The 21,847-nt window shown below is 42.8% G+C and overlaps 1 protein-coding gene and 1 pseudogene across 2 annotated transcripts; one reads left to right on the forward strand and one right to left on the reverse strand.

Annotated features, from left to right (window-relative positions):
- Window positions 1-2,000: 2,000 nt before the first annotated feature.
- marchf7 (membrane-associated ring finger (C3HC4) 7) lies at window positions 2,001-12,132 on the forward strand. 2 transcript variants are annotated; one of them, XM_032499769.1, is made up of 11 exons: window positions 2,001-2,082; window positions 4,140-4,335; window positions 5,336-5,482; window positions 5,640-5,811; window positions 6,075-6,263; window positions 6,363-7,524; window positions 8,069-8,238; window positions 8,331-8,434; window positions 10,162-10,266; window positions 11,361-11,409; window positions 11,581-12,132. In XM_032499769.1, exons 2-11 carry the CDS (start codon window positions 4,147-4,149, stop codon window positions 11,670-11,672), a joined length of 2,379 nt encoding a protein of 792 aa, XP_032355660.1. In that variant the 5' UTR covers window positions 2,001-2,082; window positions 4,140-4,146; the 3' UTR covers window positions 11,673-12,132. The 2 variants fall into 2 exon arrangements, with proteins under 2 accessions (XP_032355660.1, XP_032355734.1); XM_032499843.1 differs by lacking the exons at window positions 2,001-2,082; window positions 4,140-4,335 and having other exon boundaries at window positions 5,350-5,541.
- Window positions 12,133-13,854: 1,722 nt separating this feature from the next.
- Window positions 13,855-21,272, reverse strand: LOC116692121 (E3 ubiquitin-protein ligase MARCH7-like; annotated as a pseudogene).
- Between the last annotated feature and the right edge of the window lie 575 nt (window positions 21,273-21,847).

Consider the following 21,847-nt stretch of genomic DNA (forward strand, 5'->3'; position numbering starts at 1 on the left):
AAAATAGCAAAGTAACTGTAAGTAATTTCCAAATCAAGTAAAACATACAATGATTCCCTTTTAAATGTTGTAAAGTAGGAGTGCAAATTTGCATCAAATGTAAATAAAATACACTTAAGCGCAGTACTTGCGTAATTGTACTTAGTTACTTCCCACCACTGCCTGTAATATATATATGAGCAATTAAAAATGAAACTAAACAGACCCCAGGCTAAACTGCTACCTTATGAAATGACTAAATCAATATTTCAGTAGGGAAACAGCATCCTCAAATAGTATACTTTATATGTCAGACAATAGTGTGAGAAAACATGGCATCTCACCTGCTACAATGTTATGTAGTTTACCGTAGTATTCACAAGTTATAATTCAGACTTTAAACCCCAAACTGTTTATTTTATTTCCAACTGGATTCACTGTCTGTTTTGGGCTGTATCAGATGCATGTGTTTACCATTATTCCACACTCTCTGACATAAAGTAGCACTTTATACCTGAAACATTTTCTTTAGTTGACATACAGTATATGTGCCTTACACTGGAATTATCTTCTTTATTCAAAAAAATGGTTTGCACTAAGGGAAAGAAACCCAATATTTTAAGCTTTTTCTTTGCAACTAGTGTACTTGAATTGTATTTATGTGCAACATCATGTTGTATAATTGCAGTTTTGCACAATACATTTTCTCAAAACTAAATACTACTTTTATTTCTCTTTAAAAAAAATAAATACATTTAGCAGTTTGGCTTCTGAAATGGTTCTATTATAATTTATATATCATAATAAATGTCATTATTGCAAGAGGCTGCAATTTATATTGCAATATGGATTTTAGGCCGTATCGCCCATCCTTACTCCGGGGACTTCAACTCATGGTAAGCCATTAAATGACGCATTTTTAGGATTGTACAAAGAGGTATCCACAAAGCAGCAACCTGCCTGTGTTGAGCACTGAAAACCATGCTATGAATATAGAAGTGACAAAGGAAATCTGAAGCATCATGTATGTGTGAAATATTTTGAGAAAGAAGCAGACTCCCACTGATAAAATAAAATCATGTTAGGTGTAGTCAGGTTATTCCAGAGCCTAAATGTTGTAATGAAGAATCATGTGTGGGCTTGTATTTGTGCAAAAAACATATGCAGTGTGTCAGCATTGGAATTGGTAGTGGAATAAATCAATTAATCCCGATTGATCAATCTAAGCCACATGAGGACGCTATTTGACTATATTTGTGGCTTCAAAATTGCTGTCAGGTATGAAATTAGATTTTATCATTGCCACGAATGTGTCTATTCTTCTCGGGTTGCATTAATTTATAGGGCCTGGTTATAAATGTCCTTAAAAAAACTGTGCATAAGGAAAATAAAACACCTGAAACAATCTTCTAATGGTTCATTTTACACAAAACCACCTGTTGGTCAAATATTGTGAAATAGGCAGATATATCACAGATAATCTCTACCATCTGTGTTATAGCCCAACGGTATTTTGTGCCAGTAAAGGTTGGAAATAATGGTTGTCATCAATGGAAACAAAAACGACAACCCAATTTTGATGTAATCCGTTTATTACCTATTAATGTATGCTTGAGTGAGTAATGCATCACATGTGTGTAATCAATTATTTTGTAAATAAATGTTTCAAAATAAGGGCATGAGTGCCAATATTAGTGTTCTAAAACGGGCAATAATTTATCACTGTGTTAGGCACATAGACATTTGAACTGGTTTGCTTTCCATAACATCACTCCCTTTTTCGTAGAACGGTAGGGGAAGACTTATCCCTGATTGGCTCACCGTGACATTCTTACCCAAACCATAACCAATCCCACTCATCCTGCCAAAACATAACCCTCCTCTTGCCTAAACCTAACCAACCCAACCAGCGCAGGCAACGAGTACTAGCCATTCAAGGAGCCCTAGTTCCCTAATGAATATTCATGAGTCTTCCCCTACCATCCTGCAAAAAAAAAAAAAAAAAAAAAAAAAAACGCCTCCGGGTCATTGCGTCAACAGCAGTCAACACAGACGCCATCGCTTCTGTTGTGCTAGCTTAAACGAGGAAGATTGAAATCAAAGGTGAGAATGTTTAAATGCTGACAGCAGTGTATTGTGTTATAAATGTAGTGTGTGTAAAATGGCACATAGTACTGAAACTGGTTGTCTTAAACACACATCGGTCAACCTTAAATTTAGCGCCGATGATTTTGCAAAATGTCAAGGCTTCTTAATGCCAGCGTACAAATGACAAGCTAAACAGCTAGCTGAGTTTTCAGCCGAACCACCATGTTAGCACATCTAAACAGCGACAAGGGAGGCCACTGGCTAGCTAACTAGGATAGCTAGCTAGTTAACGACAACTAGCTTCGCTGCAAATGTTAAACTGCTTTTTTTTTTTCTTTTCTTTTTTTTACTAGCTAACGTACATTATTTTGTAGCTAACCGAACGTTAAACGGTAGCCAACGTTACTTGTCCCATATGAAATGTGCAAGACAATCGGATATATAGCTAGTTATAACAATTAAATATGTAACGCTAGCTAGCTATAATAATTAAATGTCTAGAACGAATATATATAACATATATATGTCTAGCAATCAAATATATATCATTCAAATAACTAGCTACAACGGTCAAACATGTAGCTTGCTATAACAGTTAAAATATATAAAATAAACAGTGACGTGAACGTTTCTAGCTTGAAGCGCAAACAGAAATAACGCTAGGGTTAACCTAGATTAGTGCTAATGTTCCCATTTAAATGTTTTTCAACTTTCGATAGTCGGCTTACTTAACGTTAGCTAACTTAACGCTGACTAGTTTAAGACAACATTTCGGCTCACACATCCTAAATGGACTAGACACAATGTTAGAAACACGTTTCTGTTTAAGGCAACACAGTACGACAGGACCACAAACCACGGCCTTTACCATTTTGGCCGTTGAAGTCGAACCAACGCCTATCTGAAAAAGTTGCAACATATACTGAACATTAAAAGCTTTGTGGAGGTAGGATTCATTGCAGGGTGTTTGTTTCCTAGGAGACAGGACACCTGCAGCTCGTTTCATTAATTAATTTGCAGCAGCAAATGGGACTCTATATGTGACTGGTAGTTAACCATACCAACACAAGTTTTTATAAATATGCAAGTTGTTGTGGGTTATTTCTTCCTAGACTACTAAGTTTTGTTTATTGTTCAACCCTCATGTTGTCCTCTGGTCCAAAAAAACATAAAAATTGTTGAAAAAAATGACCAGCGTTGGGGGGGGAAAAAAAGAAGCTACTTAAACAAAAAAAGGGATTTTCCCATGGTGGACCGGAAGACAACACAAGGGTTAATGATAAAACATTTACGTTTCCCTAAATATCTTGCATTCTGTTTGTGGTGGTTAAAAGGTTTAAGTGCTGTCTTGTGGTTTAAAATGTTAGTCTTTTGGCCTTTTTTTCTTTTTTCTTTTACCGGTGATCATTTCAGTCTGACAGGCTGCTGGCTTGCTAAGCTATCTTTGACCACAGCTGCTGTAGCTGATGTCCATAGAGCCATATCACTACCAGGGCGTAACTCATACTGCACCACCTTATGTTTGGCTTTTAGCTAATACAGCAATAGCACTTAAGGTTACTCAAATAAAAAAAAAAGGAGAATATTACAATTTACTTGACCATGCTCTATGTGATAGATTTAGTAATGCAGCTTAATAATAAATGACCCCAGTGTCTCATAACTGCTCTAGAGCACCTTGCTTGTTAAGATCCACAGCGCAGAGTGCTACTGCTTGCTCCTTGGAAGTGTCATGTTCATGTATCAAAGTTCAAAGTCCCAAAGATAGGCACTGACTTTGATTACAGGAAGCAGAACGGTGGTAAATTTGACTGTTTGCAGACACACAGTCACGTGCACTCCATTAACAAATCTTACTCACACAAGTGTTATTACTAGAAAGATTGAGAGGTTGCAGGACCTTTTTTGAAAGTTTATGCTGTATGGTGTAAACTTTGTGCCCTGTTTCATAATCGGATGGGGAATCCGAGGGGAAAGATGCATTTGTGAGCAAGTTCTTTCTGCTTCCTGCTAGCTCAGCTCAACTACCGTACAATAATATCTTTGGATTTGTCATCTTCACATCGCAACAGGCAATCCATGATGGACTCCAAGTCTCGCAGACTGCCTTTTTGTCTGTCCAGCAGCTCAAGGTCTTCGTACACATCCAGTCCAACAGTCTCCTCCTCATCACTGGGCTCTACTAGGTTGTACAGTAGGGAGACGGTGCTCAATAATGACCGCTTCCCGAGGGCTTCATCAGCTTACAAAGCAGACCTGGACCACCAGGTAGGACACACACACACGCACATATGGACTACACCACTCCCTTGGTTTGGTTTGTATAGTATAGTCTATAGTCATGGTGTCTTGTATATGGTGTTTTTAGTTTCACATTAGATTCAGTTCATATGCTTATTGATATTTTTTTGGGTACGTGTTTAGCTGTCATTGTAAATGAACACCAGCTTTTATTTAATTTAGCCTGGTATGCAAAGGTCATGTACAGTGACAATGTCAGCTAAAATAGTGTTGGTTTAAGTTGGATAAACAGTCAAGAGCGACAATAACAACAACTGCACTTATTGGGCCCGAGTTCCCATCATCCTGCTATATCTGTGTTTCTATTCCTCTTGGAGCTTTAGTCATCTGCCTTTTGTAGTGTATTCCAGAGAGAGGCTGTTCAAGTAAGCTCCTTTCTTACAGGTTCCCTCAGGAGCATGGTACAGCAGCTAACTACATATATCATTGGTTCAACAGCAGACACTTTGGAGGTCTTTTTATAGGGCAGCCTAGATTCCTTGGCACAAGAGCGTATTTCAGTCCCGCTGCTTGTCAAGATAGTGTTACTGTTGGCCTGGGCCCTGTCTAGTTCCTGTTCTTTCCAGAAGAGTCCAAGCTAGGTGACCCAACAAACCGCTCACCATGGTTTTATTTTTTATGGGCATACTGTGATAAGCACCAACTTAAGCTATTCTCTTAAAGTAGTATGCCTTGAAAGACAAATCTATATTATACCCCTTTCCCACCCAAATTAGCATGTAAGAGTTTTTTTGTTTTTAAACACAGATAGGCTTTCTGATACAGTGCACACACTAGGAAAAGAGCTGAAAATTAGCTCGTTCATAAGTTTACAAGATGCAAACAAAATGGGGCGCCTGTACCACTATTGATTGTGTGATTGTCCCACTGCTAAAACACAGGAAAGATTTACACATTTTTGTATTACTTATTTGGCTCTGTGTGTGAGTACTAAAGGCTACATGTTATACCTTCTCTTCTTTTGAAGAGCTCTCGTCTCCTGAGCTCGTCCAGAGACTACAGCAGCTCGGACAGCCGCTCCACTAGCTGGAAGTTGCCCTCTTCTCTGACATCGTCCAGCAGATCTTATGATCGCCCGTGGGCTGAATCCTCCCTCAGCAGCAGGAGTAAATTGGTACTGAAGCTGTACTGTCTCATTTGTCTATAGCGTGCAAAATACAGTCTTGGTCGAAGGTATTTTCTAAAACTTGAAACATTTTAGTTTAGAGGAGTATTGCGGAATGATGTAATTGAAATCTATTCGGTTTTAATGTCTGCCTTCATTTTCCCAGCCTGATTCTGAAGGGAGGTTGGGGATGTGCTCTGGTCTGTTGAATGCCAGCGATGATGGCGATTCTAAAAGGGCCAAACTGTCCTACAGCAACAGAGGACTGTACCCAAGAACGGCCAGCACCTCCGTTACAGGATCTACTTATTCCAGTACTGGGCTTAGCAGTGGCAGAGGTACATAATACCAGACCTGTGGAGGTCATAAGAAAAATTGTTACCCTAAGGCTAGTCCAAATGCTCCGCGTTCCACTTCCGGGATTGCTCTGGTGCTGCTGGAAATTCCGCCAGATGCATGTATTTTCCGTTTCCTCCTGCTTTCTTTGTTTTGGTGGATCTATGAGGACTGTTTTTGACTGATAATTTCAACAATGCTCAAATGATTTGGAAAAGGAACCCAGCAAGCCTCTAAAAAGCTTGCCACTTCTTCTTCTTAACAGGTACAGGTCAAAAACAAAATGACACTTATGATTCATCGTGGAGCTCATGCCGTTTACTTTCACGGTCGCCGTCATCTTCCTCCGCAAAGCCGCTGTTGTCCAGGAGAGAGCTGGAGACAAAGAACCAGCCCAGTCTCTCAGGTTTGGGAGAAAGAAGGAGAAGTACTCCTGGATTGTCTTCTTCATTGTGTAGGCATATTTTGTATTGTACACAACCTATGCAAATGTATGGTTACATATACTGTAAGTCAATCCCACACAAACGGCTCTTCTCTTCCCTCTTTTCAGATCCGACAGACAGAGTGACGTCCACATATGCACAGGGTGCTCGGCCTAAAGAGAGTGCCTACTCTCCCTCCTTTTCCTCCTCCTCCGCTACTAGAGAAAGCTACCTAAATAGCCACCTCTCATCTTCTACCGCCCACCGATCTCCTCCGGTGCGCGACTTCAGCAGCAGAACCCCATCCCGCTTCCTGAACGGCTCATCCACCCTCCATTCATCTCAGGAACAAACAAGAAACCCTATCTCCTCCTCTTACTCCTCGCACACCTCCAGGCACACTCCTCCCCGGCCCAGACCAGAGGTCCCGCTCCCTTCGAGGCCAGCCCCTGAAGGTGGAGAGACAGAGGGCCGCAGCTCCACTCGCCGCCTTTTGTCCCGTCTCTTTTCACGGCGCTCCAGCCAAGACTCTTCTAGCGGATCCTCCAGTGTTCGCTCCCTTGATGATGACAGTCCATCAACTGGCGGAGAGTCTGTGGACAGTGACGAGGGAGCCAGGGTGTCTAGCGTGGAGCCTGAGACTAGAGGATCCGAGGCAACGCTGGGTAGCCTCCGGAATCGTAGAGCCGACCTCGCCCCTATCCAGGAAAACAACGATGGCTGTCGTGGTGGCCCGGCTCAGTCCAGAGCGGCGTTGTTGAGAGAGCCTGGCGTCGGCAGTAGTAATACCAGCGGCAGTGGAGGAGGCAGTAGCTACTCCTGGCTTTCCTCCTCCTTCCGTGGCCGATGCCCCCCCCTGCTCTCTCGCCTCAGAAGACATGCTCGGGACGAGAATGCGCAGTCGTCTGCAAGCGTAGAAGAAGGCTTCAGCCGCCCACAGCATTTACTGAGAAGGTGGGATGGCATTGAGCATAAAGCAACGCAGGAAGATGATGATGATGATGAAGAAGAAGAGGAGGAAGAAGAAGAAGAAGAGGAGGAGGAGGAGGAAGAAGAAGATGAAGGAGCGGTTGGTTTAGAGCCCTTAGGCACAGGTCGTCCCTGGAGACTCGAGGAGGAAACGTTACCTGAACTCGAAGATGCCTCGGTTGAATCTTCGCTGCGTCGCAGAGTCGGAGTATTTGAAAACATTTTGGTTTCTATGGGTGGTGCTGAGAGCCAGCGGGATGGCCAGAAGGAGAAATCCGTTTCCAGTGTGGATCAAGAGAAGCTCCGTAAGATTAAGGAGAGGTAATGGATTTTGACTGCACCCTTTATAATACAAATGTTCATCATATTGTAGCGTAATCCAAGCCTACAATAGAATGCGTCTTACTTAACTGTGTCTTTGTAATTTACAATTTTTAAAATATTATCTTACATTAAAGTTGCAGAAGGAATTGATCTGTGACTTTTTTGTTTTCTCTTGAATTGTAGCCTCAGGTGACATTATTAAGTAAGGTAGACTAAAAGTGGCTCTTGTGCCAGTCTTACTGAGTGACAAACATGTCGGCCTTACAGGTTCTTGACTCCAAATCTCTTCAGTGTGTCAGATAATCGGTATCATTCTCCAGCTAGGCTAAACACGTCTTGGGTTGATAATACATCAATGCTGAACTTATTGTGTTTCCTTCTCAGAAAAGAAAACTACTGTCCCATATGCCCCCAAATGTGTTTTTAAAGTCTTACATAATTTAGTTAGTACAATACAAAAGTTTTTTTTATAAGTGAAACGAGATGTAAAAATAGTTACTGTATCCACAGCAGAACAAAATATCCTCCTTTACTGCTCTAGACTGCTGCTGGAGGATTCTGACGAGGAAGAAGGTGATCTGTGCCGAATCTGCCAGATGGGGGAGGAAGCTGCTGCCAACCCCCTGATTCAGCCTTGCCGCTGTACAGGCAGTCTGCAGTACGTCCACCAGGACTGCATCAAGAGATGGCTCCGCTCCAAAATTGGCTCTGGTAAATATATAAACCTATTACTTGGCTACAGCTGTCACCAAAACATCGTCCTGTCCACCGAGTCAAATGTGTTTTTATTAATTTTCTTTTAGGCACAAACCTTGAGGCCATCACAACATGTGAGCTCTGCAAGGAGAAGCTGCGTTTGAACATAGACAACTTCGACATTCAGGAGTTATACAGGACACATGTACAAGTAAGTCACCATTTAAGTTCCTTTTTAGAGAATAAAATTTCAAAATGTACAGCCCCAGATACATTCCTAATTAATTAAAAGCAAAGCAAAAAAAAAAATGCTAAATGAAACTAAAACATGATTTCATCTTAGTATTTTTTGTGTGTCTTATAACAAATTGGAAACAACAGCAAACCCCAGTCTGATAGCTGATAATGAATGAAGCATGGTATCCTGGGCTGATGTTGTATGATGTGTTGTGTGCTAGACTCAGGGCTCGTGCACACTGCCTGTGTGGCGTTTTCTATGTCTTTGCACACCAGAAACATGTCTGACGCGGCGCTGCTGAAAAGTCACGTGATTTGGATCACCCATGTTCGACATATGGGGAGAGAGTTGTGAAAATGTCCTGCACTCAAGCAGTAGTATACTTCTTAAACATAAATACTGATATAATACCAGCAAAGACAGCGTCGGCAGTATTGATGGCAAAATAGGCTACAGAGTATTTTGTTCTGTATTGACAGGTGCAATATTTGAAAGTCAATGATTAATTTTTTTTTTTAATAACATATTTATAACTGCAATAAATGTCTGAAAGATAGGCGTCGGTCGTATTTCTAGCATGCACACGTTTTCGGCGTGCCTGAGACATGCGGCTTTGGAACTGTTGTGGAAGTTCTGGTTGGCTCCGCACATGTTGGGCTATCCTTTTATTTTGTCAATCGTCTACTGCAGGGGTGTCAAACATACGGCTCGTGGGCCAGAACCGGCCCTCCGGTGAAAATTGCAGGAAATTAATTAATTAATTCCAATTCCAAATTTACCACTTTAATCTCATAGAATGTTTGAGTTCTTTTTCCGTAGATTTACGAGTTTTCTTTTGTTGTTGTTGAAATATAACCGTCTCTCCCAGGTCCGTAACATCACGTTTTTAACTACAATGGCCTTAGAACGCTGCCGTAGCAGAAGCAGCCTACGTTTTCTGACAAAAAACTCTGTGGCAGATAAAGTTTCTGATCTTAGAGTAGTTTTCTGGTCTGGCCCACTTGAGATCAAATTAGGGGTTTGTGGCCCATGAAGTTAAATGAGTTTGAAGCCCCTGGTGTATTTGTATTAGCCTGGTCCTACCAGACTCTCATACATTTCATTTGTAGAGAGAGTCTGGCCACTCTCCGTTGACAAGTTTTAACTTCCTTGAGGGTGGGTACTCTTTTAAACATTAAAACTATTGGCTCTGCCCAGAGCCACTCGGGATCTGCCATAATCAATCGCTAACGTTAGGTTGTGACGTCGGCTTAGCATCGCTAGCGCTATCCTTAGCCAACTCCTTTACCACTAACGAAACAAGCTGGAAAATCTAACTTTTCCCGAACCCCGTGGGGAGGAGGGCCACAACATCATGGCCGCCAACAAAACTCGGCAAAGATTGTCCTGCTTGGGCTGGATATTCGTCAGCGTTGCCACAACGAACTAAATGGCTTTGCTCGCATCTTTCTCCACCACCATTAGTACGGAACTCGTTGAAGGTTACTGAACCTCAACGTCATCGTTCTCAGCCACTCCCTCTGTTCGCTGAATGGACCGCCAAATATTTGGCCGGAGAAAAACCCACTAATATACCACAAACCCAGACGGAGTACTGAAAATGGAAATTGAGCGGAAGTACGTATGAGGGCGGAGCCTGACTAGTATTGTATATGTTCTGGATGAAAACTGTGCAGTTTACTTTTTTTTTTGCTTCCCAGTCCGAATATGATGAGTTCATCAGCAGCGGTCTCTATCTGGTGGTGCTGCTGCATTTCTGTGAGCAGAGGTTCTCCGATGTCCTCGGCGCAGTCGATGCAGCTGGGGTGAGAACACACTCGCACTTACTAGAGCTACAGTACTAACTCCGCCCTACAGTTTTCCCAATTACATTAGTCTTTTTCATCATTGGCTGAAAGGGCCATGTGTATGTTATTGCTATCAATAGACTTACTCATAGGGTACGGGGGTTCCTGGTATTTTTGGCTGAACCGCAGCCGAGCGGGAGCCAGCCCCGTAAACATCGAGGTCTGTCGATAGACTTGCGCCATTGGTCGAAGGGAGTAATGTCGCCACACCATTAGTAAGTCGAGGTTTGCCATTGGCCATAGCTCGTTCAAATCGAATCGGCGCGGCAGTGTTTCCACTGGTAATCCAGAACACCTAATTGTTGTAAATAGCATGATTATCGTTGAATTATATTAAAGCAGTATCAAACATACACAAGCAGGCGCCGCTGTTCTTCAAAGTCGAAGCTGGTCGTTTCGCATTGTTTTGGTCGATCGTCCAAACAAATCCTGTAAACACACTTTTTTTAAATCTGGTCCCAGGGTGAAAAAATTAAACGCCGCCGCTGTGTCTTTGTTTGGACAGCGAAGGACTCGCCACACTCCTTGACCTCTAGCCTTCGACCTCTTGTCCCGCGACGTCTTACAACAACAACAATGGCGGACTACAGGCTTGTGTTCCTGCTGAAGAAGATGTTGAGCTTATTAGGGTTACTAGGGCGAAATATATTGTTCTGTCTGTTAGTACACAGCGCGCAAGCTTTGTGGGCGTGCTCCAACTCTTCTCCGTTTGTTGGTGAATTTTTGTAGCAGAAACGGAGGGGGGGGACTTAGATGGCCATGCCTATACTCATAGAATCTGGAATTACAATACATAACTATTGATATCACTTTAAGAAGAAAGATTCCTGGACCCACTACAAAAAATTGAAGATTAACATTTAATATCCACGATTCACATTACAGACACTTTCGCTGACTCAGTAAGAATTTGGCCAGAATTAAGCATGTTGACCATACTGTACATAGTCCAGCCATATGCTAGGTTTTAACCTTTGAAAATGTTTAAATGATGAATTGTGGTCGAATATATAAATCTTAAAAAAGAGAAACTGCTTCCTTCTCTCACCCAGTTGTTCAACCTGGTGAGAATTCTTCATGAACACATGGACAATCTGGAAAGTATGTTTGCCCAATCCTTTTCTTCTATGTTTGTTTGTTGAAAGGCAGGCTTTTATCTGTCAATGCCATATTTAAAGCTGTAGTATAATGTAGATTACTCACCCCTTTGTGTTTTCATTGTTATATTTATTACATGGCTACATAATTTGACTTGATGTGTCTGGATTGCAGTTCCCCATGGGGAAGGGGACGAGGAAACGCGAGACAACAGACCATCTATTGACTTTTCTGACCTGGACGACGATCTCGAAGAGGAGTACTAATTATGTGATAGGGTGGATTATGGGTTTAAAAAACAAGAAGAAAAAAGTGGGTCACTTGATGCCATATGGTAGCTCACCCAGTTTTCACACATGCTTTTGACATTGTCATGTTCATCTGAAACTGAACGGCAGTGCACAGAACACGTCTCGCCTTTGTTGCAAGTGGCTTTTGCAGATATGCAAACTCCAAATGAACTAATGTGTAAAAATATTTTGGTTGACACAACTGTAATTTTTTTTTTCCTTATGGGAGTGCACTTTATTCAATTATAATTCAATAAAAATGCAAGTCTTTTTAACGGTTATACCACAAGTGCTTTAATGTTTGTATGAAAAGGCAGGAATTGAAATAGCAGAGGACAAGTGTCGATTAATACTTGTGATGTAAGATGGATGCTGTTAGGAGAGAATATACAAAGTGATTATTCCTTTTGTTGTTCCTCTGACATTTCCCACTGAGGGGAGGGGGGGAGGGGAGGGGGGGGGGGGGGGGGGGGGGGGAAGAAGAGAACTTAACACCATCAACAAATGTTCTTCATCTTTGTTCCAGTGTTTGAAATGCTTTAAGTTTCATGCTTTAATTTTGGAATAAAGATTAAATGCAAAATGCTGATTTGTTTAGTCTACTTTTATTATATATTGATATTCTGTTCTCTATTTATGTTGCAGGCACAAACTAGGTAATAGAGGGGTTTCCTGTTTGCAGACTTGTCTGACAGGGTAGTGTCTTCATTGGTCCAATGGGCTCCTAGTACCAAGAGCCTGCAGCTCTCAGGGCTGCGTCCACTTTCTAAAAAAAACATCATGTACAAAAGGTTTCTAAACTTATAACTTTATGAAGAGGTAACAAATAATCACTAAAGCTTCGTAGATCAGTTATGATCATTCATCGTTGAGTAATCCAGATGTCGTTTGCCAGGTCTGGCGCAGTGCACAGTGGTGGGGTCGGTTCGACGGCAGATTTGCATGAAACTTTATTAAAATGTATAAGTACAGATGGCATACTATCTTCTGTTGTTGGCTTTTTAGAAATCGAGTTACTCCTGACTTATGACTTATAACTGTCTTATGGCTGTGTAGAGGCTCCACTACCACCACCCAACACTGAGCTGGTGTCCAGGCCACTTACACAGCTCTCCGTGGAGCCTCTACACAGCCATAAGACAGTTATAAGTCAAGTCAGGAGTAACTCGATTTCTAAAAGCCAACAACAGAAGATAGTATGCCATCTGTACTTATACATTTTAATAAAGTTTCATCATGCAAATCTGCCGTCGAACCGACCCCACCAGCTGTGACCTCGCCAGACATTGGCAAACGACATCTGGAATTCCTCAAACGATGAATTGATCATAACTGATCTACGAACTTTAGTGAATATTTGTTAACCTTTCATAAAGTTATAAGTTTAGAAAACCTTTTGTACATGATGTTTTTTTTAGAAAGTGGACGCAGCCCTGAGAGCTGCAGGCTCTGGTTATACTAGAGCCCATTGGACCAATGAAGACACTAGCCCTGTCAGACAAGTCTGCAAACAGGAAACCCCTCTATTACCTAGGTTGTGCCTGCAACATAAATAGAGAACAGAATCATAATATAATAAAAGTAGACTAAACAAAATCAGCATTTTGCATTTAATCTTTATTTCCAAAATTAAAGCATGAAACTTAAAGCATTTCAAACACTGGAACAAAGATGAAGAACATTTGTTGATGGGTTAAGTTCTCTTCTTCCCCCCCCCCCCCCCCCCCCTCCCCTCCCCCCCTCCCCTCAGTGGGAAATGTCAGAGGAACAACAAAAGGAATATCCCTTTGTATATTCTCTCCTAACAGCATCCTCTTACATCACAAGTATTAATCGACACTTGTCCTCTGCTATTTCAATTCCTGCCTTTTCATACAAACATTAAAGCACTTGTGGTATAACCGTTAAAAGACTGCGATTGTTTATTAATTTATTGAATAAAGTGCACTCCCATAAGGAAAAAAAAATTACAGTTGTGTCAACCAAATATTTTTACACATTAGTTCATTTGGGTTTGCATATCTGCAAAAGCCACTTGCAACAAAGGCGAGACGTGTTCTGTGCACTGCCGTTCTTTTCAGATGAACATGACATGTCAAAAGCAGTGTGAAAACTGGGAGTACCATATGGCATCAAGTGACCCACTTTTTTCTTCTTGTTTTTTAAACCCATAATCCACCCTATCACATAATTAGTACTCCTCTTCGAGATCGTCGTCCAGGTCGAAAAGTCATAGATGTCTGTTGTCTCGCGTTTCCTCTCGCCCCTTCCCCATGGGGAACTGCAATCCGACACTCAAGTCAAATTATGTCCCATGTAATAAATATAACAATGAAACACAAAGGGGTGAGTAATCTACATTATACTACAGCTTTAAATTGGCTGGACAGATAAAAGCCTGCCTTTCAACAACAAACATAGAAGAAAAGGATTGGGCAAACATACTTTCCGATTGTCCATGTGTTTCATGAAGAATTCTCACCAGGTTGAACAACTGGGTGAGAGAAGGAAGCCAGTTTCTCTTTTTTAGATTTATATATTCGACCACAATTTCATCATTTAAACATTTTCAAAGGTTAAACCTAGCATATGGCTGGACTATGTACAGTATGGTCAACATGCTTAATTCTGGCCAAATTCTTACTGAGTCAGCGAAAGTGTCTGTAATGTGAATCGTGGATATTAATGTAATCTTCAATTTTTTGTAGTGGGTCCAGGAATCTTTCTCTTAAAGTGATATCAATAGTTATGTATTGTAATTCCAGATTCTATGAGTATGACATGGCCACTAAGTCCCCCCCTCCGTTTCTGCTACAAAAATTCACCAACAAACGGGAAGAGTTGGAGCACCCCCACAAAGCTTGCCGCTGTGTACTAACAGACAGAACAATATATTTCGCCCTAGTAACCCTAATAGCTCAACATCTCTTCAGCAGGAACACAAGCCTGTAGTCGCCATTTTTGTTGTTGTAAGACGTCGCGGGACAAGAGGTCGAAAGGCTAGAGGTCAAGGTGTGGCGAGTCCTTCGCTGTCCAAACAAGACACAGCGGCGGCGTTTAATTTTTTCACCCTGGGACCAATTAAAAAAAAGTGTGTTTACAGGATTTGTTTGGGATCGACCAAAACAATGCGAAACGCCCAGCTTCGACTTTGAAACCGCGGCGTCTGCTTGTGTATGTTTGAACTGCTTTAATATATTCAACGATAATCATGCTATTTACAACAATTAGGTGTTCTGGATTACCAGTGGAAACACTGCCGCGCCGATTCGATTTGAACGAGCTATGGCCAAGGCAAACCTCGACTTACTATGGTGTGGCGACATTACTCCTTCGACCAATGGCGCAAGTCTATCGACAGACCTCGATGTTTACGGGCTGCGCCTCCCGCTCGGCTGCGGTTTCAGCCAAATACCAGGAACCCCCGTACCCTATGAGTAAGTCTATTGATAGCAATAACATACACATGGCCCTTTCAGCCAATGATGAAAAAGACTAATGTAATTGGAGAACTGTAGGGAGGTTAGTACTGTAGCCTCTAGTAAGTGCGAGTGTGTTCTCACCCCAGCTGCATCGACTGCGCCGAGACATCGGAGAACCTCTGCTCACAGAAATGCAGCAGCACCACCAGATAGAGACCGCTGCTGATGAACTCATCATATTCGGACTGGGAAGCAAAAAAAAGTAAACTGCACAGTTTTCATCCAGAACATAACAAACTAGTCAGCTCCGCCCTCATACGTACTTCCGCTCAATTTCCATTTTCAGTACTCCGTCTGGGTTTGTGGTATATTAGTGGGTTTTTCTCCGGCCAAATATTTGGCGGTCCATTCAGCGAACAGAGGGAGTGGCTGAGAACGATGACGTTGAGGTTCAGTAACCTTCAACGAGTTCCGTCCTATGTGGTGGAGAAAGAGCGAGCAAAGCCATTTAGTTCGTTGTGGCAACGCTGACGAATATCCAGCCCAGCAGGACATCTTTGCCGAGTTTTGTTGGCGGCCATGATGTTGTGGCCCTCCTCCCCACGGGTGGGGAAAAGTTAGATTTTCCAGCTTGTTTCGTTAGTGGTAAAGGAGTTGGCTAAGGATAGCGCTAGCGATGCTAAGCCGACGTCACAACCCTAACGTTAGCGATTGATATGGCAGATCCCGAGTGGCTCTGGGCAGAGCCAATAGTTTTAATGTTTAAAAGAGTACCCACCCTCAAGGAAGTTAAAACTTGTCAACGGAGAGTGGCCAGACTCTCTCTACAAATGAAATGTATGAGAGTCTGGTAGGACCAGGCTAATACAAATACACCAGGGGCTTCAAACTCATTTAACTTCATGGGCCACAAACCCCTAATTTGATCTCAGTGGGCCAGACCAAAAACTACTCTAAGATCAGAAACTTTATCTGCCACGAGTTTTTTTGTCAGAAACGTAGGCTGCTTCTGCTACGGCAGCGTTCTAAGCCATTGTAGTTAAAACGTGATGTTACGGACCTGGGAGAGACGGTTATATTTCAACAACAACAAAAGAAACTCGTAATCTACGGAAAAAGAACTCAAACATTCTATGAGATTAAAGTGGTAATTTTGGAATTGGAATTAATTAATTATTTCCTGCAATTTTCACCGAGGGCCGGTTCTGGCCCACGCCGTATGTTTGACACCCCTGCAGTAGACGATTGACAAATAAAAGGATCGCCACATGTGCGGACCAACCAGAACTTCCACAACAGTTCCAAAGCCGCATGTCTCAGGCACGCCGAAAACGTGTGCATGCTAGAAATACGACCGACGCCTATCTTTCAGACATTTATTGCAGTTATAAATATGTTATTAAAAAAAAATTAATCATTGCCTTTCAATATTGCCCCTGTCAATACAGAACAAAATACTCTGTAGCCTATTTTGCCATCAATACTGCCGACGCTGTCTTTGCTGGTATTATACAGTATTTAGTTTAGAAGTATACTACTGCTTGAGTGCAGGACATTTTCACAACTCTCTCCCCTATGTCGAACTGGGGTGATCCAAATCCGTGACTTTTCAGCAGCGCCGCGTCAGACATGTTTCTGGTGTGCAAAGACATAGAAAACGCACACAGGCAGTGTGCACGAGCCCTGAGTCTAGCACCAACACATCATACCACATCAGCCCAGGATTACCATGCTTCATTCATTACAGCTATCAGACTGGGGTTTGCTGTTGTTTCCAATTTGTTATAAGACCACCAAAAAATACTAAGATGAATCATGTTTAGTTTCATTTAGCATTTTTTTTTTTTGCTTTGCTTTTAATTAATTAGGAATGTATCTGGGCTGTACATTTTGAAATTTTATTCTCTAAAAGGAACTTAAGGGTGACTTACTTGTACAGGTCCTGTATAACTCCTGAATGTCGAAGTTGTCTATGTTCAAACGCAGCTTCTCCTTGCAGAGCTCACATGTTGTGATGGCCTCAAGGTTTGTGCCTAAAAGAAAATTAATAAAACACATTTGACTCGGTGGACGGACGATGTTTTGGTGACAGCTGTAGCCAAGTAATAGGTTTATATATTACCGCGCCAATTTTGGAGCGGAGCCATCTCTTGATGCGTCCTGGTGGACGTACTGCAGACTGCCTGTACAGCGGCAAGCTGAATCAGGGGGTTGCAGCAGCTTCCTCCCCCATCTGGCGATTCGGCACAGATCACCTTCTTCCTCGTCGAATCCTCCAGCAGCAGTCTAGAGCAGTAAAGGAGGATATTTTGTTCTGCTGTGGATACAGTAACTATTTTTACATCTCGTTTCACTTATAAAAAAAACTTTTTGTATTGTACTAACTAAATTATGTAAGACTTTAAAACACATTTGGGGGCATATGGGACAGTAGTTTTCTTTTCTGAGAAGGAAACACATAGTTCAGCATTGATGTATTATCAACCCAAGACGTGTTTAGCCTAGCTGGAGAATGATACCGATTATCTGACACACTGAGAGATTTGAGTCAAGAACCTGTACAGCCGACATTTTTTTCACTCATAAGACTGGCACAGAGAGCCCTTTTAGTCTACCTTACTTAATAATGTCCCTGAGGCTACAATTCAAGAGAAACAAAAAAGTCACAGACAATTCCTTCTGCAACTTTAATGTAAGATAATATTTTAAAAATTGTAAATACAAAGACACAGTTAAGTAGACGCATTCTATTTGTAGGCTTGGATTACGCACAATATGATGACATTTGTATTATAAAGGTGCAGTCAAAAATCCATTACCCTCTCCTTAATCTTACGGAGCTTTCTTGATCCACACTGGAAACGGATTTCTCCTTCTGGCCATCCCGCTGGCTCTCAGCACCACCCATAGAAACCAAAATGTTTTCAAATACTCCGACTCTGCGACGCAGCGAAGATTCACACCGAGGCATCTTCGAGTTCAGGTAACGTTTCTCCTCCTCGAGTCTCCAGGGACGACCTGTGCCTAAGGGCTCTAAACCAACCGCTCCTTCATCTTCTTCTTCCTCCTCTCCTCCTCTTCTTCTTCTTCTTCCTCCTCTTCTCTTCATCATCATCATCATCTTCCTGCGTTGCTTTATGCCAATGCCATCCCACCTTCTCAGTAAATGCTGTGGGCGGCTGAAGCCTTCTTCTCCTTGCAGACGACTGCGCATTCTCGTCCCGAGCATGTCTTCTGAGGCGAGAGGCAGGGGGGCATCGGCCACGGAAGGAGAGGAAAGCCGGAGTAGCTACTGCCTCTCCCACTGCCGTCTGGTATTACTACTGCCGACGCCAGGCTCTCTCAACAACGCCGCTCTGGGACTGAGCCGGGCCACCACGACAGCCATCGTTGTTTTCCCTGATAGGGGCGATGTCGGCTCTCCGATTCCGGAGGCTACCCAGTCGTTGCCTCGTATCCTCTAGTCTCAGGCTCCACGCTAGACACCCTGGCTCCCTCGTCACTGTCCACAGACTCTCCGCCGTTTGATGGACTGTCATCATCAAGGGCGCAACACTGGAGGTCCGCTAGAAGAGTCTTGGCTGAGCGCCGTGAAAGAGACGGACAAAAGGCGGCGAGTGGAGCTGCGGCCCTCTTCTCTCCACCTCATGGGCTGGCCTCGAAGGGAGCGGGACTCTGGTCTGGGCCGGGGAGGAGTGTGCCTGGAGGTGTGCGAGGAGTAAGAGATGGAGATAGGGTTTTCTTGTTTGTTCCAGATGAATGGAGGTGGATGAGCGTTCAGGAAGCGGGATGGTGGTTCTGCTGCTGAAGTCGCGCACCGGAGGAGATCGGTGGGCGGTAGAAGATGAGAGGTGGCTATTTAGGTACTTTCTCTAGTAGCGGAGGAGGAGGAAAGAGAGGGAGAGTAGGCACCTCTCTTTAGGCCTAGCACCCTGTGCATATGTGGACTCACTCTGTCTGTCGAGATCTGAAAAGGGGAAGAGAAGAGCCGTTGGTGTGGTGATTGACTTACAGTATATGGTAACCATACATTTGCATAGGTTTGTACAAATACAAATATGCCTACACAATGAAGAAGACAATCCAGGAGTACTTCTCCTTCTTTCTCCCCAAACCTGAGAGACTGGGCTGGTTCTTTGTCTCCGCTCTCTCCTGGACAACAGCGGCTTTGCGGAGGAAGATGACGGCGACCGGTGAAAGTAAACGGCATGAGCTCCATGATATAATGTCTTTTGTTTTTTGACCTGTACCTGTTTAAGAAGAAGAAGTGGCAAGCTTTTTAGAGGCTTGCTGGGTTCCTTTTCCAAATCATTTGAGCATTGTTGAAATTATCAGTCAAAAACAGTCCTCATAGATCCACCAAAACAAGAAGCAGAGGAAACGGCAAAATGCCATGCTCTGGCGGAATTTCCAGCAGCACCAGAGCAATCCCGGAAGTGGAACGCGAGCATTTTGACTGCTTAGGTACACGTTTTTCTATGACCTCCACAGTACTGGTATTATGTACCTCTGCCACTGCTAAGTCCCAGTACTGTGAATAAGTAGATCCTTTAACGGAGGTGCTGCCGTGTATCTTGGTTACAGTCCTCTGTTGCTGAGGACAGTTTTGGCCCTTTTAGAATCGCCATCATCGCTGCATTCAACAAGACCATAGCACATCCCCAACCTCCCTTCAGAATCAGGCTGGAAAATGGGCAGACATTAAACCGAATAGATTTCAATTACATCATTCCGCAATACACTCCTCTAAACTAAAATGTTTCAAGTTTTAGAAAATACCTTCGACCAAGACTGTATTTTTGCACGCTATAGACAAATAGCAGTACAGGCTTCAGTACCAATTTACTCCTGCTGCTGAGGGAGGATTCACGCCCACGGGCGATCATAAGATCTGCTGGACGATGTCAGAGAAAGTTGCAACTTCCAGCTAGTGAGGCGGCTGTCCGTCTGCTGTAGTCCTTGGACGGCTCAGGAGACGAGCTCTTCAAAAGAAGAAAGGTATAACATGTACCTTTAGTCACTCACACACAGAGCCAAATAACGTATACAAAATGTTAAATCTTTCTGTGTTTTAGCAGTGGGACAATCACACTCAATAGTGGTACCGGCGCCCCTTTGTTTGCATCTTGTAACTTATGAACGGCTAATTTCAGCTCTTTTCCTAGTGTGTCACCCCTGTATCAGAAAGCCTATCTGGTTTAAAAACAAAAAAACTCTATCCATGCTAATTTGGGTGGGAAAGGGGTATAATCTAGATTTGTCTTTGCAAGCATACTACTTTAAGAGAATAGCTTAAGTTGTGCTTGTATCACAAGTGCCCCCATAAAACATAAACCAGGTGAGCGGTTTGTTGGGTCGCCTACTTGACTCTTCTGGAAAGAACGGAACAGACAGGGCCCAGGCCAACCGTACACTACTTGGACAAGCAGCGGACTGAAATACGCTCTTTTGTGCCAAGGAATCTAGGCTTGCCCTATAAAAGACCTCCAAAGTGTCTGCTGTGGAACCAATGATATATGTAAGTTAGGCTGACCATGCTCCTGGGGTAACCTGTAAGAAGGAGCTTACTTGAACGCCTCTTCTCTGGATCACTACAAAAGGCAGATCGGACTAAAGCCCACAGAGAATAGAACACAGATAGCAGCGGATGATGGGACAACTCGGGCCCATAAGTGCTTGGTGTGTTATTGTCCGCTCTTGACTGTTTATCCAACTTAAACCAACACTATTTAGCTGACATTGCACTGTACATGATCTTTGCATACCAGGCTAATTAAATAAGCTGGTGTGTCATTTTACAATGAAACGCTAACCCGTACCCAAAAAAATATCAATAAGGCTATGACTGACATCTAATGGTGACGACACAAAACCCATATTACAGACACCATACCTATAGCATATCCTTATACAAACCAAACCAAGGATGTGGTTGTATCCTATGTGCGTGTGCGTGTCCGAACCTGGTGGTCCAGGTCTGCTTTGTAATGCTGATGAAGCGCCCTCGGGAATGCCGGTCCATTATTGACACGGGGTCTCCCTACTGTACACTGACGTAGAGCCCAGTGTGAGAGGAGCTGTCTGGACTAGGATGTGTACGAAGACCTGAGCTGCTGGACAGACAAAAGGCAGGTCTGCGAGACTTGGAGTCCATCATGGATTGCCTGTTGCGATGTGAAGATGCACAAATCCAAAGATATATTTACGTAGTTGCGCTGAGCTAGCAGGAAGCAGAAGAACGTGCTCACAAAATGCATTTTCCCTCTATTCCCCATCCGAGTTGAAACAGTAGCACAAGAGTATTGACACCATACAGCTAAACTATTCAAAAAAGGGTCCTGCAACCTCTCAATCTTTTCTAGTAAAACACTTGTGTGAGTCAAGATTTGTTATGGATGTGCACGGACTGTGTTTCTGCAACAGTCAAATTTACCACCGGTCTGCGTTCCTGTTAAGTCAAAGTCATTGCCTATCTATTGGGACTTTGACTTTGAACGAGAAAACATAGAACATGAACCTTCCAAGGCAGCACACAGTAGCACTCTGCGCTGTGATCTACACGCAAGTTGCGTCTAGAGCAGTTATTACACTTGGGGTCATTTATTAATTAGCAGCATGTACTAAATCATCAATAGAGCATGTGTCAAGTAAATTGTAATATTCTCCTTTTTTTTATTTGAGTCACTTAAGTGCTATACTTGCTGTATTAGCTACAAGCCAAACATAGGT

The sequence above is a fragment of the Etheostoma spectabile genome, chromosome 1 (genome assembly GCF_008692095.1).
Source record: "Etheostoma spectabile isolate EspeVRDwgs_2016 chromosome 1, UIUC_Espe_1.0, whole genome shotgun sequence".
Taxonomy (NCBI): Eukaryota; Metazoa; Chordata; class Actinopteri; order Perciformes; family Percidae; genus Etheostoma; species Etheostoma spectabile.